The sequence below is a fragment of the Thunnus maccoyii genome, chromosome 8 (assembly GCF_910596095.1).
Source record: "Thunnus maccoyii chromosome 8, fThuMac1.1, whole genome shotgun sequence".
Classification (NCBI taxonomy): Eukaryota; Metazoa; Chordata; class Actinopteri; order Scombriformes; family Scombridae; genus Thunnus; species Thunnus maccoyii.
In genome coordinates, this window is record NC_056540.1 from 25,009,121 (window position 1) to 25,028,278 (window position 19,158).

At 40.3% G+C, this 19,158-nt stretch overlaps 2 protein-coding genes across 6 annotated transcripts in view; one reads left to right on the forward strand and one right to left on the reverse strand.

Moving 5' to 3' along the window:
* maea (macrophage erythroblast attacher, E3 ubiquitin ligase) overlaps positions 1-19,158 on the forward strand; it is a 102,790-nt gene that overhangs the window by 41,001 nt on the left and 42,631 nt on the right. The gene's annotated exons all lie outside the window — the stretch shown is intronic.
* Positions 11,124-19,158, reverse strand: part of LOC121901487 (C-terminal binding protein 1) — a 34,161-nt gene continuing 26,126 nt past the window's right edge. For 2 of the 3 annotated variants that reach the window (XM_042418277.1, XM_042418276.1), the window contains exons 6-11: positions 18,524-18,648; positions 17,456-17,545; positions 16,744-16,874; positions 15,953-16,080; positions 15,250-15,364; positions 11,124-14,189 (exon numbers count right to left, since the gene is read on the reverse strand). In XM_042418277.1, coding sequence (XP_042274211.1) covers positions 13,994-14,189; positions 15,250-15,364; positions 15,953-16,080; positions 16,744-16,874; positions 17,456-17,545; positions 18,524-18,648 — 785 coding nt within the window. In that variant the 3' untranslated portion in view covers positions 11,124-13,993. Of the gene's footprint in view, positions 14,190-14,952; positions 15,006-15,249; positions 15,365-15,952; positions 16,081-16,743; positions 16,875-17,455; positions 17,546-18,523; positions 18,649-19,158 lie in introns of all 3 variants that reach the window. The other variant, XM_042418278.1, reaches the window with a different exon arrangement.

Below are 19,158 nucleotides of genomic sequence, written 5' to 3' on the forward strand. Positions count from 1 at the left end.
CAGATGGTTAAATGTTTCTTGGAAAAATATCGGCCAGGATCACGATAAGTTGGACAAGGCTGGTGTGGTTTTAGTTTGGAAAGACAAAGAAGGTCTGTGAAAACAGGCTCTTGTTTTGAGGCGTGGGTTAAGATGCTAGTATGTAAAATGAGCATCCAAGATGTCTTTTAACCTCACGTAGAGTCTGGATACCCCTCGGTCACTGGCGGGGGGTTTGTTTTATGAGTGTGTAAGCTTGGAGTTGGACTACAATTAACGTATTTCAACTACAATTATGGTCCAGAGTTTACGAGTTTGTGGTTTCTGTTTGATCCACAAACATAGTTACATTGCTTTGTGGACAAAACTTTTAAATTCTTCCTTCTGTATTAGCCTTACCATAATAGCTGGCGTGAGAGGGCAACAGGGGTGCAAACAGTCTTTTGAAACTTTACATTTATGCTCGACGATTTCATTTTTCTCAATCTTTTTAGAAAATAAACTCAACCTACCATATTATAATTTCTCTTGTAAGATTTATGATCAACTTCCTCCATTGCTCCTGTTTTAGTTCAGGTAAAACAACACAGAGAAGATAAACATTAAGTTCATTGAGGATGCTTTTTTATTGTATCATATCATGCAATTACAGTAGTTTCATAGGTTAGTGTTACATCTATGTTTTAAGCAACTTTGTGTATAATTTGTATATGATTATGGCATCAGTTTTTGTTTGTAGAAAATGGAACAACCCCAGTGAAAATTGGTGCACAAGTTGGTTTCAGCCAGTTTATCTCAGTGTCCCTGGGTCATTTCTGTGGGGCAGGGGGAAGAAAGAAACTAATATCAATAAAGTATTGTTTCTAGTGTTTTGTTCATCATCTATCAATATTTTATCTGTGCTTATCAGTCCTTATTTAGTCCAACATCTGCCTACATCTGTGTGTTTTTCCCCATGTGTGTGTTTATGTGAACCACATGGCAACTGTCAGCTCCTCCCACCTCAGTCACATGTGGGCAGAAAAAACACAGAAAACCCAAGAAACCTTGCTGCTGAAACTGGGTCACCACCTACACAGACTTGTTTGGGAATCACACAAAAACACACACACACATACACACACACAGAACACGTTGAGACAAAATCTGAAAACGTGACTAGAAAAATGTAAACAGAATGACTGAAAAAAGCAGACTTTTTTAGTTATTTGAAATGTGTTTTGCTGCAATATTAAGACAGGAAATACTTGATTTTAGTAGAGAGGGCTTTGTCTCTTGATCTCAATCACTCGCCATTTATTTCTCTTTTGCATACTTTGCTTCTGTTATTCTACCTCCCTTCTTTCTACTTGTATCTTTAGCTGTATTTCTCATAATCTTTGTCCTCTCATTTAATGCCTTGTGGTTTCTCCAACAGAGTGGGCTCTGCCAACAGTCTATTTATTTTTCATATAAACTATTGCACAGAATCTTCCAACATTGTATGGGCCTAGCAAAACGTATTAGGCCAGAGATAACAATATAATGTACTTTAACAGACCCATTTCAGGAGTTAGAGCCAGTCGTTTGCCTTGTTAAAACACCAGATATTGAATGAGGCATCCAGAGGCATAAAATCAACAAAACTCTGCACGTTTGGCATTATGGCAGACAGCTGCAGTCAAAGGGGTTTAAATCTCTCTTGATTCTCTGAATCTGAATCTCTCCTTTAGCAGCTTTGTGCTGCATATCCAAATCATCACCTTGGTAACAATAGCTGCAAAAACGAAAAAGAAAAGGATTTTCCAGTGAAGTCCTATCCATTGTTGACATATTACAATCCATCTTAATGATGTAGCTTGGCTGTGGCATCACAACACATTTTCTACATGTGTGATATAGCAGACAGATTGGAAGCAGACCAATTGCTTGCGACCAACAAAATGATGTTGACCTGTCAAAGCAGCCAATAGAGTTGGCACCTTTCAAGCAGCAGCAAGCATTAACAGGCACGTGTCTGGTGTTTATTAACCACCAGACATTTTTCTTGGCTGGCTTGAAGGGCCTTAAGAAACAGTGGACCCATTGGACACTGAAACCTGCCATTGAAACAAACATCGACTGAAATCTTGCATTTGTTGAGGCGCTTATCTCAGCTGGGTGCCTTACCTCCTCAGTGTTAGGGCAGCCACTGTACTCCACCGCATCTTTGTGGATAATAATCCTCTGTTAAGCTTTATTTGGACTGTGACCAGTTGAGAAGAGATGAGAGCAGAATAGCAATTAGAAGAGACAAAATGTCAGGTGAAAAAACCACAGAGAGGTGAGAGGAGATATAAGAAGAAAGGTGAGAAGAGCAGAGGGAGAGGAAGGGGAGATGCAAGGAAGAAGTATGAAAATCCACCCATTTCCTCCATGTCCATTACCACCCAATATATATGTTAAAGCCTAGACTCACCTCATGCACACACACTCAGGTCTTTGTCACACATTCAACACTTTCAACAGACTGTACCTTACAACAGAGAGGCAAACAGAATAAACATGTATGTCGTTGAAAATGAGAGCTGGTTTCTCATTGTGTGACACTGAAATTCTCACTGAATTGATAGCAGCTGTAGTCACTAGGTTGTGAAGTGGTTGGCAAGTAAACTGTCATTTTTTTCATTGTTACTTTGTCAAAGCAATCATCACTCTTGTTGCTGTGCACATAATGGATTTGTTTTCTGAAACTTGTGGTCAAATAGACATTTATCAAAAACGAAAAAAAGGTCTGTAAACAATATTGAAACACCCATTCTTTGTCAGAGTTAATACTGCAGAACCTTTAACTGGGATTTTTTTACCCAATCAAAATGGCAATACACATAAGTCTTTAACGGGAACTCTACTGATTTACACGTCAAAGATTGTTTACAGGTCCTTAGAATCAGACTCAGATTTATTGCCAATTATGTTTGCACATACAAGGGATTTGTCTTGGTATTGTGGTGCATAACAATCAAAAAGAAAGGTAAGAAAAAAAACAAGTATCTATCTAAAGTGAGAAAAATACAACTACCACAAAAGACAGGTGGTATCTATCTACTAAAGGAAGGATTCTCTGTCTGTATGCATGTTTCGAGGACCGCTCATATGGTCGACTCCACACTTGGTGGGTGTATGGATTGGGACCCAAGGGATTGCAGTGTCAAATTTGGTAGAATTTGGACACAATACATTTAATATTAATAAACTTTGAATAAACCAGCGATGAGCGAACTGCAGGGGCAAGGCGGAGCTTCAGGACCCTGCTAACTGACTCCAGCATGTCAGGGGGAGACCAGAGACGAGGCGTGACATGAGTCAGAGAAAAGTGCTCTAAAAGAGAAAAGTAGACGGCAAAAACAGAGCTTTTAATCAAGAATAGATACTCTTACCATGTGTCTAGACAGAAAGCGTAGCGGTAGCAGCACGTTTAGCAGATCAGCAGCAGCAGTGAGTGCCTACACAGGAGGTGTTCAGGTACATTGTTGAGTGTAGGTCACCAACATTTTGGAAGCACTCAGAGCCCGATACACAATGACTGTAGTTACAAGCGTAAAACGAAGGAAATACTGCTACGATCAGTTCAAAACCAGTTTGTCTCATATGCTCTGAAGCGCCACTAAGACTAAGCACAAATCTTTGGAGCAAACATACCCTCTCAAATCCAAACTGAAGGCACAGAAAATAGGAACGATCTAAGAGACCAATATGATCGATCCATTTTATTTTTGGATGCATATTATTTTATTTTTAAATATAGCCCTTATTTTAGGCTACTTGAAATGAGAAAAGAACATTATTTACTATTACAGTACTTATTTTTAACATCTGTGTATATTAGAATGTTAGTTTCTTTCATGTTGTTGGTGTATGTACTCATTCACACCTCACATCAACTGTATTACTTTTTCTATGTACTGAAGTAGCAGCCGGAGGCCAAGTAATCGGCCCGTTCTGAACAGGCACATTTGGAACAGAAACTGTACTAGTAAATATATAAATATTTTTTTACAATAAAGAATAAGTAGAAACATATTCTATGTGAAGAGAGCTGTTGAGTTTAAAAAATAATGTACAGGATATTGACTGAGAAATGTGCAAATTCTCACAGTATATGTAGTGTGCAAGTGTAATAATACAAAGAATACAAATAGTTGTGTTAATGTAACGTGCCATGTTAGATGTGATGAGTTCACAGATGTGCAATATAAAGCCCCTTTCACACATTACCCAGAGGAGCTGTATGTGTGAACACAAATGTCCAAATCAGTTGGACCAGAAATTAAACAGACTTTACTCTGCCAGCTCCCTAGTACAAAGTCCATGTCATGTCCAATTGAGCTCATGTGTGAATACAGCAGTGAATTCTCTGGAGAATTCACAGCAAGCGAGTGGGTGTGTTGATGACGTTTCGATCATGCGGCTGGCGCTGCATAAACACAGCAGGCCAGCTAAGCTGAATTGTTTTGACTGGGCCTGAATGCTCCGCTGTGAAGCTAGTGCTAATTGGAGAGGACTTCCTGGGATTTCTCGTAAAATGAAAGCGGTTTTATTTCTGGTGAAAAGCTTAAAAACACAGATTTACAACTGCAGCATACTTTTTGCATCATGTCCTGCCTCCTGCACGCTCTACCCAGGCACCACCCCTTGTCTAAACCAAGTATTTCCAGTAGGTGATAATGTGTCTGACATGGACAATCTCTTGCTGTGTGCTACATGTGTGAAAGGGCAACTCTGGACAATGTCTGGACCTGACTCTCCAGACATTGTCTGGAGTTCATATGTGAAAACAGCTTAAGATTATAGTTCTCACATTAATATAATGTAATGTAGTGTCTATGAATGGGGTAGAGTCCATGTCAGTTGGGGTCCCGGACCTTGTTGATGAGGCCAGCTACAGTCAGGAAGAAACTGTTCTTATGATGTGAGGTTTTCAAGATAGATTGCAGCTTCTTGCCTCTAGCCTCGTGCAAATCCTGGAGGGATAACAGGTTGCAGCCAATCACCCTCTCAGCAGAGCGAATGATACGCTGCAGTCTGCCCTTACCCTTGGCAGTGGCAGCAGTGTACCAGATGGTGATTGAGGACATGAGGGTGGACTTGATATGGTGTAGAAGTGCACCATCATTGGCTTTGGCAGGTTAAATTTCTTCTTCTTTCTTCTGCTGTGCCTTCTTGGTGAGGGAGCTGGTGTTTGGCTCCCACCTGAGGTCCTGGGTGATGATGGTGCCCAGGAAGTGGATGGACTCAACAGTGTCAACTGAGGAGTCAAACAGGGTGATGGGAGAGGGTGGGGCTGGGTTCTTTCTGAGGTCCACAACCATGGCCACTGTCTTTAGAGCATTGAGCTAGCAAGTTGTTTTGGCTGCATCAGGACACCAGATGGTCAATCTCCCACCTTTAGGCGACTCATCCCCACCAGAGATGAGCCCAGTGAGGGAGGTGTCGTCTGCGAACTTCAGGAGTTTGACTGACTGATGACTGGAGGTGCAGCTGTTTGTAAACAGGGAGAAGAGTAGTGGGAAAAGGATGTAGCCTTGAGCGGAACCAGTGCTGATGGTCGGGGAGTCAGAGACGTGTTTCCCCCAGCTGCTGCTTCCTGTCAGACAGTAAGTTGATGGAATCAGGCACATGCAGCTGAGAGAGCTTGTCCTGCAGCAGACCCCGGATGATGGAGTTAAAGGCGGAGCTGAAATCCACAAACAGGATCCTAGCATAGGTTCCTGCAGAATCCAGGTGCTGGAGGATGAAGTGGAGGGCCAAGTTTACCGCATTGCCCACAGACTTGTTGGCTCTGTAGGCGAACTACAGGGGATCCATTAGTGGATTGGCAAAAGTTTTAAGGTGGGACAGTACAAGGCACTCAAAAGACTTCATTACCACAGAGGTCAGGGTGACGGGTCTGTAGTCACTGAGTCCTGTGGTCCTTGGTTTATTGGGGATGGGGAGGATGGTGTAAGTCTTGAAGTAGGCTGGTACATTGCATGTCTCCAGTGAGGTGTTAAAAATGTGTGGGGCTTTTGGCTTGTAGTTGGTGATCTGTCTGAGGCCCTTCCAGACAGAGGCTGAGGTGTTTTCTGAGAACTGCTGTTGAAGTTTCAGTTGAAGTACAGTTATGTAGCATCTCTCACCGGCTTGCTAAACCTGTATTTAGACTCTTTAAACTGGTCCTTGTCCCACTCCTAAACACTTCCTCCTTTTCCAGCTTTAGCTGGCTGAGTTCAGCTGTAAACCAGGATCTGTTGTTGTTGCAACTAACCCTGGTGTGTGATGGAACACAGCTGTATGACGTCACAGCCTCTGTGTACTCATCCAGATTGTTGGTAGCCGTCCTGAAAACATCCCAGTCAGTACAGTCCAAGCACACACGAATATCCTCCATAGCTTCACTGGCCCACTTCTCAGATGTCCTCACAACAGTTTAGAGAGTTTAATTTCTGCCTGTGCGTTGGAATCAGGTGGACTATGACGTGGTCAGAGTGTCCCAGTGCGGTACAAGGGATGGTTTGACAGGCACTGTTGATTGTAGTATAACAGTGATCTAAAGTGTTCTCTCTTGCCAGGCATTTAATCAGCTGACAGTATTTGTGGAGTTCATGGCTGAGATTCCCTTTTCTTAAAGTCACCAAGGACAATAATGAAAGAGTCCGTGTTCGGCGAGCATGCATTGTGCCTCCTGCACGTGGGCCTGCAGTGGAAAGTAAACACCAACCAGAATGAATAAAGCGAACACATGGGGGGAGTAGAAGGTTTACAGTAGATGAAAAAAGTTTCCAGAACAGGAGAACAGTGCTGCATAATCAATGTCACATCTATACACCAGCCACTGTTAGTATAAAATACTTGCACCTTTCGTTTTGCTGGAGAGCTGTGTCACGATCTGCGCTTAACAGCTGGAAGCCTGCCAGAGTCCGGTATTAATCCACACAGCCAAGTTTCCGTAAAGCACAAAACGGAAGATGAAGAAAAGCCTCTGTTCTGCCACACTGGTAGCTGAAGTTCATCTAATTTGTTGCACAGTGGTCGCACGTTAGAGAGAAATATTCCCGGTAATGGAGTGCGTAGTCTTTGGAGACGCATGAGCGCACCAGCACGTTTCCCTCTCCTTCGGCGTCTCACTGCATGAACAAGGGTGAGCGCACCTCTGACCAAAGTGTGTAGTAATTCCACAGATGGGATGAAAAAGTTGGTAAATAAATCATCAGAAGTTGTTTCCCTGATGTTCATGAGCTTTTCTCTGGTGAAAGAGCTCATGAACACAACAAGACAGAACAATGCACACCAACACACTGAGGCAGCCCTCCGCCGCGCCATGTGCCCCTTAAAAAAAAAGGGTGTGGGGGTTGTGGGGGGAGTACTACTGCTTATGTGAAAACAAGTTGTATAAAGCCTTTTGCGGGTCCAGAGGGAGCTGTGCAGATCTCATAAACTGCATCAAGTCACTTGAGGCAACATTGGTTGTGGCTGAAGACTACAAGTTTGAAAATGAAACTGCTTGAGCCTACATTAGCAGCTACTAGCATAACACAACCAAATCTTCGTCTTAACTGTTAGTGGTTTAGTTGCATTTTGGGTTATGTAGGTGCCAGGTTTTGACAAGGAAGTAGAATGTATAGAATAAAAAAGACAATATCTCTGGTTCTAATGCATCGATTTCGATACTAACAAACAAATACTGCCCATCGAGTGTCTGACAGTTTTATACTGTAGGAGTTTAATGTTAAAGCAATGAGGTACTGTTTTAATGGAGTTGGTGGGTGCAGTTGCTGTAAGGGTCAAACCATCACTTAGTGGGAGCATAGTGTCTGTCTTTGGTTGGGAATAATGTGTACTTCACAACCTCGTCCAGCAAAACATTAAATCCCAGTCTGCTACAGTGAGATCCTCAGTAAAATACTTGTTGGTTTCATAGTTGCCTTCTCTGTTTCGAAGTACCAATAAAATAACAAACATACAGTACCAGTCAAAAGTTTGGAAACCATTCCCGTTCACTAAATTGCGTCCAAACTTTTTACTGGTACTGTACTTAAAAAGTAATGTGTGCCGGAAATTTAACTAGGTGAATGACGACTGTTAAAAGGGGATGTATCATGCACATTTCCAAGTCTATATTTTTATTTTGGGACTCTACTGGAATACCTTTGCATGATTTGCACTTGAAAAAACTGGATCTTTATGCAGCCCTCAGCTCAGCCTCTGTCTGTAACAGGCTGTTTTAGCTCCTGTCTCTTTAAGGCCCACCTCCTGATGAGCCCACTTAGTTCTTTACTCGAAATATAAACTTCTCAAATGCATCTGTACATCTTTGAACCCAAATTATCTAATTTCAGTTCGATGGGGAAGTTGAGGTAACTTTGCAAACGGAGTGTTCAGAGCAGGTTGAAGCCCTGGCTTTTGACTTGAAGGCGGGATTTTTACCTTCATTCTGCTCAAGTTTTGGAACTTATCAAAGTATATAAATGACAGGAAATCACAAAAAGCATGTAGGGCTCCCTTTAATGAAAATATGGTAATTAAGCCACCATTCAATACATTTCTGAATATTTGTGTCCACCAATTCTTAGACACAAATATTAGGTCTTGTAAACATCTTGCCGGTAGCTTACTAAAGACAAGTGGACCAGAGCAATAAAACAAAGCCTAGAACCATCTATTGAAACAAAATAATGTTTATAGTGGAAGAGTGAAGTGGCAAAAAAAAAAGAAGTCACAAGTTTTACCAGAAGCCAGTTTTTCCACCATCCATCCACTTGTCACATCTTGACTGTTCGGAGAAGGCCTCGCTTATACTCTGTCCATTTGCAAATGCTTTTTTATTTAAACTTGCATGGTTTGGTCCCCTCATGCCTTAGACTGTCTTGTCCAACAGCCAACACTTTAACAAGGGAAAAATCCTCACTCTCCCACTTGAACCATGTATAACAGGATTATGCCAGAACATGGATTAATGTTAAGTGCCTTGCCCAAGGGCAGATTACTGGTATTTCCCTAAGGAGCAGAAAGCGTTAGTCATTCACCTATTTTTGCCCCAAATTTTCCCTTCTTCCAACACGTCAGCATCTCTCAAAGCTTCAGGCTTAATATTCGATATAAACAAAGGAAGGTGTGACTGTTCGGAACATATTGAGATGTTCTATGACGTCTCAATCCCTTGAATTTAAATCTGATGATGGTGGGTGCTAACATTTTGGTTTTGTGGTTTAAGCAGACACTTATTTCCTCCCTAACAGTTCCAGTGGCCTCATGAAAATCTGTCTTCCTCCTTGCACAGTGCCCTTTGGAGGTCCCCACGTTTGCTTAATAAAACGTGCCCTTTTCCTTTTTTTACTGCATCTGGTTCCCATCCTGCTTCCTGAGGTTTAGATTAAACCATCTTGAGTTTCCAGCTGTCGGGGAGCCTGTTCCAGTGGCTGTAACACTGAATGGATGAACCAGATTTGGGGTTATGTAGGGAGCAAAAGACAGATAGCTAGATAAAGAAAAAAAAACAAAGATAAACAGAGGTAGTAGAGATCTTTCCATGTCTAATGTCAGTAATCACCTACAGTTGGCGCAAGATGAGATCTCACATGGTTGTCAGGATACAGCAACAATCATTCCCTCCCTCCAATAAACAAAGACAGCAGAAGAATGGGTCCTCGCCTCCCGAAATTAGATTTTTTTTTTCTTACTGTTGAATAGATTAATGACTATTTATACGGTGTCTTATTTTACATAAAAACCTTAATTCCAATTTAGGTCACTAATGGTCACAGCAGTAATATATAAAATTGTATAATCTAATCTATATTTCCTGAAGTATCTGTCTAGCTGAGCGATGCAGTGGATCTTTTCATTACGCAGCAGGATGCATCCATTTTCCTTTGTTTGAACAAGCCATTTGCTTTTCTAACTAGAATCAGACCATATCCAATTGATTTCCTCAGTGCAAATATCCGATTGGAAGAAAACTTGCATAAATTGGAAGAAAACCTGAGTTCTCAGTTGCTCAGTCCAACTACTTGAGTGTTTTGGATTACCTTTGATTCATCTTAATGGCTTTAAATCAGTGCCAAAGTCAGCACAGTACTGGTATTGTTTCTGATGTTCAGCTCTACTGTGCATAATCCACAGCACAAACATTGAAGACAAAAACAGTGTAAAAGGTGTTTCGCACATTATAATTGCATTCCACACTTTATGAATTTATATTCTAGATTAATTCAGTATGAATATTTTGCTTATTGTATGAGATTGGATACATGTGGTCTTATTTAACAGATAAATTAAACCAGAAAATAGATACAAGTAGCAGAGCCATTGTAGATTCAGATGTTACAGCTGGGTTGCAGTAACTGTTTCCACAGTATCAGAGTCACAGCTGTGCTAGTGACATCTAGTGGAATTAAGTGGTAACTTCACATCCAATGTTAAGGGATTCAAACTTTGGGCAAAAGGACTTCAATCAATTGATCTCAAGTAAATGTGGAGCACATAATTTTTTCACAGACAAAGATTTGGGATCTTTAGTAGTCCGTCTAATAAGTAATAGAATAAGAGAGCATTTAGAGCAGTTTCACACTGAGAAATGAACGGCCTGCCAACCATTTTAAACTCTTATGTTAGTGTAAGCCCAGAATGTGAAACAAGACTATTGCTCAAAAATTACTTAAATGTTTAATTGCTGATCAAAATAGCTGCAGATTAATTTTGTGCAAACTTCCAATCAATTAATTTCAGCTCTATTATTCACAGCTAGAAAAAAAACATAAACAAATTGCGGACAATGGTGAAACAGGAACATAAGCAAAACCTGCATAGAGAAACATCTTGTTTTGTCTTTGTTAAATTTCCAATGTTTAAATTTGCTGTAGTCACAGTTTGATATTTGTGTGCTTATGTCTTGTATCATTTTCTGTTAGTACAAAACCGTTTCCTGTATACTAATTACCAAAATAGTATGCAGTATTATAAGGATTAATACACAGTGCATACACACTGTGTATTAATCCTCAGTGCATAGAATGATTTTATAGTGTGCAAATTGACATACAGCACATTAACCTCTGGTAAAAGAGAGATATCACTGAAGCCGTATTGTTCGAAACTAAACATCTACAACAAGCTAATCAAGATGACAGATGAAAAAGACACAAACATCACCTTTCCACAGTTTATTTCCTTTTAAAATAATTCATACAAATGCATACAGTCACAAACATATCTTTGTCAGGTTGTCAGTTTTGACCAAAAATAATGATATTTACTGTAGAATATAGAATATGTGTACTGTATATTGCTACGCCTACTACTTTACCATAAAGGGGACCAAGGTAGGCAACAGTGGACTGTGTGTTACTACCAGGGATGGAATTTCAAGGAGCACCTCAATACTTAAAAAGCTGTTTCTTCTTGTGGCACCCATCTGTTTGACTGAGGAATGCTTACAGTTTATATTAAGTTGCTCTGGAGATATCAGCAAAGTGTTTCCCCCCCACGTGGCGACAGGCATCTTGTGAGGAAAGCTTAAGAGTAAAGTTCAAAATATTCCAGCATTCCTTTAAGGATTTTGGGGCTCTAGCCTGACAGTGATATTTAAATGTCACCTCAGTACCATTTGTACCAGACACCCCATTAAGATTCTGGCCAGTGAGAACTTGGCACAAGCTCAGGTTGTAAAATACTCACCAGTGGCTAGTGAAATTTCCATCCCTGATTGCTACGCTTACTACCTCACCATGAATAAGAACAGGTAGGCAACAGTGAACTGTTTTTACTACTCAGCTGCTGGTAGAAGGGGATCCAGAAAGCACCGTCACTTAGCTGGCCTGCTAACATCAACAACACATGAACTGGAATCAGTAATTAATCTTCCAGAGAGAAAAAGAGTCTCGGATATTTTAACACTGGTATAAATATATCAGCATCTTGTTTACATTGTGAGAGTGTGGCCAGTAAGTCTAGTCTCAAGTTTGGTACCACACGTTTTTTTGTTTTTAGCTTGTGCGTAGTGTTTTGTTGTGTATTTAGATGGCAGTCTTTGTAATGATGCCTTGTGGAGAGTACTAGCCACCACCCCTCCTCCCAGTGCTGCTTTTTTAGACACAGATACAACCAAGTCACATTGACACAGGCAGGCAGAACACCATATGTACACATAGACACGGAGGCCATGGAGGGTGGCTAAATGGTATACTCGGGAAGGACCCATCATGAAATGTTAAAGGGATACTAGACTGGAGAACAAATCAGCACATTCTGACATGCTACCATGTACGTCGAACATCTTTATGTTATTGTGCATATATGCTGTCCCTCACACTAGTAAAACACCATAGTTTTAGCTCTCAGTTGCAGGTTGTTCCTCTTTCGGAAAGCTGATCTAACTGAGCATTCTTATCTATAGTATTAAAAACAGATTAAAAGTTGCAATATGGGAGGCGATCTGAAATATGAAAGATCTGTTTGGCTTGACTTGAAGCATAGAAGTATTCCTCACCTGTCCTTAACTTGATGTCACATCTGTACAAGTGAGTTAAACTTCAACTAGGAGTCTAAAATGGTTTTTGTAGGCACTAAAGAGTTGATTAACTGATCGGATCATTTCAGGGGTCTGTAGGCTGATTTGGCAAATCATTTGCTATAAGTGAAGTGACACACTTTTTCATCAGTGCTGTGCATCATTTGTAAACCTTGGTGTGCTGAACTGTTCATGCTCCACAACTATACAATTACTATATGTAATAGTGGAAGCACTGGATCATGAAGACATGAAGGAAATGATATTAGATATTTTCCTTTTATGAGACAGTTTCCTAAACCGTAAGCTGCTACAGTACAAACTCTCAGTGCATCACCTTGTGGACAACCTGCTTCGTCTTTCAGATAAATAATCCCAACATCTTTATTTTGTAATAAAAACAATCAGGACTAGCGATGAAGTCCATCATCCCAGCCAACCATACCATTTTGCCACCTCCCTACAGCCTTCCCTCCCACAACCCCCTCGATTTGGGTCAAACATTTACACACAAGTCCCAAGAGCAAAATCACATGCCCCTTAAACATAACAAACAAAAGCAAACATTAGATCAACTTTAGCTCTTGTTAAAGTTCTTCTTCTAATGTAGCGGGACACGAAAAGGCAAGCAGGTAGAAAAACAAAAGCACTAAGTGGCATAAAAAGGAATTTTTAAAATAAAAATTTAAAAAATAATATACCAACTGCGGAAACTTAATTTCCTGAGATGGTGTGCAAAAAGCTGCCTCTTTTTTTTTTTTTCTTTTTTTAGGGGGCTTGTTAATTTGGGAACACAAAAAAAACAGATATTGTATTCTCAAACCAGTTCGGCTACATAGAGAGATCACATAACCCTTGTTCTGTTAAGACTGGAATACAAATATCAGTATCTTCTTGCCGTAACTCTAAAAACTGTACACAGACAGGTTACATTCATTTCATAACCTACTACTTTTGCTTGTACATCAAACTAAGGAAAGGACACAGAAAAAGAGACATGAAACCCGCCCCTCTAACTTTGGACACACTACAGTCTAAGACAGCAGAATTTGAATCAGTATTTTTTCTTCCCAAATCAACAGATAGTTATTGTTATTTTTTCAATGTCTGGCAGAGAAAACAGTTTAAAACTCAACTATAGTTGTTATGAAGATCAACCTGCGGACTCTTGAGCTCAACAGTCTTTCTCAGGACTTCTAGTTGGAGCAGAGGACAACTGTCTTGCTCTTTGATTAGAGCTTCCAACAGCTATCCACTCCTCCTCCTCCTTTTTATCATCATCATCATCATCCTCTTCTTCTTCTTCCTCTTTGGAGTGTGAACTGGCTGCCGGGAACCAACTGCCAGCGAGTTGTGAATCGATTGTTATTGGGACCTCAACCTGTCGATCTGACACTCTGTGAACCTGTCTGATAACAACTTGTCACTAGGGGACTTATCGCTATGACACTGGTTGTCACGCCAACCGCCTCCGGTCACCAGACAACTCGTGCGTTTGTGTGTGTGTTGCTACAGTTGGTCATTCGGATGCTGCTCTCTGTCGCCCTCTGGTGGCTTCACTGTGTTTTGTCCAGGCGATGGGGCATGTGGAGGGTGTGTGACAGCGGGCGGGAGGGTGTGTGTGATGGGCACGGCGCTGGGCACTATGCCTTCAATTGGAGGCGGAAGGCCGCCGGCTGGCAAGCTCACCACTCCTTGCGGGTACCTGTATGGGAGGGAAATAAACATGAGTCATCAAAGTAGGATTGAAAATATGTGACCTTGTTTAGAACAACAACAAATAATTCCCAGTTCTTTTATCCTGCATGATGAGGTTTTGAACAAAAATGGTGTTTTTTAATGCAAGTAATTGTTACTCAACACCTGCAAAGCAGTAGAACTCCATTAAAATGAGTAAAATCCAATTAAACTTTGATATTTTTAAAAACTAAATAGTTATATTAAAAGAGTACTTGAGTGACTTAGTAGTGCACATTCATAAAGTCAGGAGAGAGAGAGAGAGAGATACTGACTTAAATTCCCTTATATGGGTCAAGTTCCAAAAATGCCAGATCCTACACCTCCCATAATGCATCACAATAACATGCCTGCCTGGTAAATGCTGACATCTTTCAAACCCACTGGCCCCCAGTTTGTATCACAGGGTTTCCAATCCAAGGCTGATATAACCCTGATGATATCAGGTTATTTCTTCAGACTTGACAAAGCCTCTCCACAGTTGTAGAAAACGTTATATATTTATTTCCACATGATGAACTACACCTCATAGCAACTAAACTAATCTTGATGTGTAAAATTAGAGCACTACCCCGTTAAGAAAAATGAGTTTACATATAGTTTCATTGTTATAGCAGAGTGCAGTGGAGCTTTTCTGACAGTTGGCACCTGGAACACAATAAGTTAGAATAAACAAATGATCAGCAATGTATCAGGTTTCATTTCACCAATACTGATTTATTAGAAAATACCTTGAACAGCCCTCATACTGGCCCTGCAGATATGGTGTTGGCATCCCTAGTGACTGATTGAGGGATGAAAGAACAAATAGTTTATGCAAGCTTTGTTTTCTATTTTAGCCATTGAGGTATCGGTAGATGCTAGCAGGTTGTATCCCAGCCCATTGTTCCAATGATATTCGACAATCTACCTAATAGTTACATTTGAGAAAGAAATGTCATTTATACATTTCTAACCCTGGAAGTTTAAATTCTATATTTTCAAGATATTTGGCAAACATTTGTTTTTATCCTGATGTCAGTTATTACCTATAAGCCCCGTTGAGTTCAGGGTGGACGGTAGCTGGGTCAACTCCTGTCCAGTGGTTGTTCTGGGTGAGGAACTCCTTATTCACACAATTCTTCAGACTGTCTGGTATGCGACCTGGAAAACAAAGTGATGGAGCAAGAGAAAAAAGAAACAGAGACAGAGATAAATATAAAGTGCTAAGATTTTTCAAAAAAAAATAAAAAAGATTTTAAAAAAGACAAGATTTAAAAAACACAACTCAAATTAATAGTCCACTGACACAATTTACACAGGAAAACAAGTTTTCAAAGCAGGTTTTTTTCAAAATCTCACTAACCTACTTTCTGTGCAGACACACAAAGTTGGACAACACTGTTATAGAGGAAGATTAATAAACAGGCCAATGGAAAAAAGACTGAGCCCAAAGGGGAAACCACAAGGCGACAGAGACGGAAAGAGAGAAAGAATAACATGAAAGAGAGAGAGAAAGAAAGGGTGGGAGAGGAAAAAGAAGAGACCTTTAAATATCTCTTTGATGAAAGAGTGGGAAAGATGCTTTATGCTTGACTGCAGCAGAAAACCTAAAAGTATCTCTTTTTAGACTTTTAGTTTACATTTTTCAGCAGGGGGAATGTTTTGTGTCTGCATGACTGTGTGTATCTGTGTGTGTGTGTGTGTGTGTGTGTGTGTGTGTGTGTGTGTGTGTGTGTGTGTGTGTACTACCTGTGATAGCCCTTCGGATCTCCCTGGCTGCCTCCTCTCTCATCTCCAGCGAGGCCTGTTCGCTGTACCAGGCAGCATGTGGAGTGCAGATCAGATTGGGTGCATCCTTCAGCGGGCCCTGACTGAAACTGATACATGTACACACAGTAATCAGTTAGGACTGCGACAAATAATTCTACTTATCAGTTAATCTCTAATTTAGTTTTAGATGAATAGATTAATTGCTCAGTCTATAAAAGTGTCAAAAAAAAATCCCATTTCAAATCCAATTTACTCAAATTACTTGTTTAGTCTGTTCAATGGTCCAAAACAGATATTTTACAATTATATAAAACACGCAAAAGAAAAGCAGCAATGGAACCGCTGAATGTTTACATTTTTACTTGATAAAATCTAAGCAGTTAATGGATTTTGTTGTCATTTAATCTTCCGTCTTCCATTTGTTTATCAGTAAACTTTATTGTGTTTGAGTATACCATTCTTTAAAATTAAAATCAAACTGAAACTATTCAGTCCCCTCTGATTCACATTTTATTTAGTGACAAAAGTAATTCCAATAAATTAGAAAGAAAGGATTTCTGCTTTTTTCTTCTTCTGAAAGTAAAAAATTAATTATATGCATTTATATAGTAATGGAGAAATAACATTTTTATTTTCTAACCGCAAAAACTGGAATTAAACGTCAAATGTTTAGTCATCCACACTATATGCTCAACATTCACATGCACTGACAGTTATAATGACCAGATACTTGTCGGTGGTGTCACAACAGAAGAATGTTTGTGTTTTACCTGAAAGGCTCCGTCTCATGAACGTCCAGAGCGGCTCCGCGTATCCTCCCCTCCTTCAGGGCCTGAGCGAGGGCCTTCTCATCCACCAAACCCCCTCTGGCTGTGTTCACCAGAAACGCACCCTGACGCATCTTTAACACACAAACACACACACACACACACGTACAGTCAGTTTTTTACATTGGTCTACTAAGATAAAGCTTTACAACAGATTCTAATTTTAGATTGGTCCGACTTAGTTCACGTCATTAGCTAATCCCATTAAAACAAACAACAGTGACAAGAAATGCAGCTGTGGACACACACACTCATCCACTGACAAACAAATGTTAACAAATCAAAACTAAAATTTAAAAATGACACACAGGGATTACTTCTTCATGCATTTACCTCATTATTTGACACTTTTAACACGAACAACTGACATTAAAACATTATATATATGTCTGAAAATAAAGAAAAGCATAATAGGCCCCCTTTAATAAATATGTGAAGCTCAGAATTACTGAATAGCTATAGTCCTTTGTGTCTCAGGATGAATATTAGTTTTAGGCTGTACTGTTGTCATATGCGGCGCACGCAGCGGAGAACCTCATTCATCTGTAGGCAGTGGGCTCCCCCGGGTATTCGCCTCTTTAATATTTATGGTCATGTGATGTAGTAGTTGATGTAGGGATAAATAAATCATTCAAGCGCGCAGCTGTCTGTCCACCTGTTTGATGGTGAAGTCGTTGATCAGGTGGTGGTTGTGTTCGTTCAGGCTGCAGTGCAGAGACACGCAGTCAGAGTGGAAGAGCAGGTCCTGAGGAGAAAGAGACAAAGAGATGAGTGTTTATGCTGCTGCACATAATAGATTCAACTCTTATTGATTTCCAACAAAAATCATGTTTAAAATATTCTGTATACAAAGAATAAGCATTTGTTTGTTTGTCAATAACTGGTATGAATTATATATCTTTAGAAATAACACCGATTTGACTGTATATTTTTGATTTTTATTACAGATATTGTCACATTATCTGGCAGTGAGCACTAGAGGGCGCTCTCCTTTCTCCATACATTTTGAGAAGCGACCGCAGAGAAATGTAAATACACATTTGTCATGGTGGAGGGTGAAGAAGGCAGTGTTTTGTCAGCACAGGGAAAAGGAGACAATGGATTTTTTTTTTTACCACATTACAAAGTGGATTTGGTCCAAATTGGTTTAAATGCTAAGCTAGTGTTGTGTTCTTATTGGCCAAAATCCTAATGGGAATCTACTGGCAGCGATACTGAAGTGGAAAATATCACTGTCATGGTTTTGGATTCGCTGATATTTGCATTATTTGCAGAGCAACAACATATAAACTGTCAGCATCCGTGACTCGGTCAACCAGTGAGTGTCAGGAGGAAAATCAGCTGACTGGCTTTTAAAATGTCAAAGTGCTCCTTGAACATCCATTCCTGGTTGTAATACACAGTTCACTGTTGCCTGCATCTGTCAGCTTTATGATAAAATAGAGCTAAAACCAACTATTGAAATCAGTAAACTTTCAGGTCTTATTTGGTCTCACATTCATGTTAGTATTTGTTAGCTATGTGTGTGCGTGAAAGTCAGTGGAAATTATCACTCTGCAAACTGGACTTGAAGGTATGAAAGGGCTGCTTGTGAGTTAAAAGTGTTTTTTCAACACACATAAGTGCTGGAAACCATCCGTAGCTTTCCAACATCTCAACAAAATGGCCCCAGTCATAACCCACTGTATGTGTGTATGTGGGTGTGTGTGTGTGTGTGTGCTACCTGTAGTGTGGTGACCCTTTGTAGTCCTAGGGATCTCTCTACGCCGTCAGCCAAATAAGGGTCATAGAAAATCACATTAAAGCCAAAGGCCTTGGCTCGCAGGGCTACAGCCTGGCCAACCCGACCTGGAAATACACAAATACACACAGACATGGAGACACACACACATGCAAGCATTAAGACAAACTCCACACACGTGAAAACACATTCAAACGGAGCACAAAAAAACACAATAGTTAACATTTTCGTACGCCTCAAATTCCCTTTTTTCGACTTCTTACTTTCACAAATTGCATAATGCTCTGGCTACACACGTCCGCTCATTAAGACTGAAAAAGTTCCCAGACTGAACAGAGAGGAGATTTGCATTCTGCCTCTGGTTAATCCTCTTATATTTTATTGGCAGTAACTCCTTGGGAAGCCAATTTAGCTGAGCTAAGGACAAAACTTCCCAAAATGAAAATGGAAAAGAGAAGAGAAAAATGCTGGATGATTAAATACTCTGGCAGTATTCCTCAGCGGCGACCTTGCCGACAGTAAATCAGTCTGACCACCACTCAACTGCTGGCTCCATACGAGTTCAAATTAAAACAGTAAAAAGCTTGACTCTAGAGGCGTAATGTCCTGTATACTAT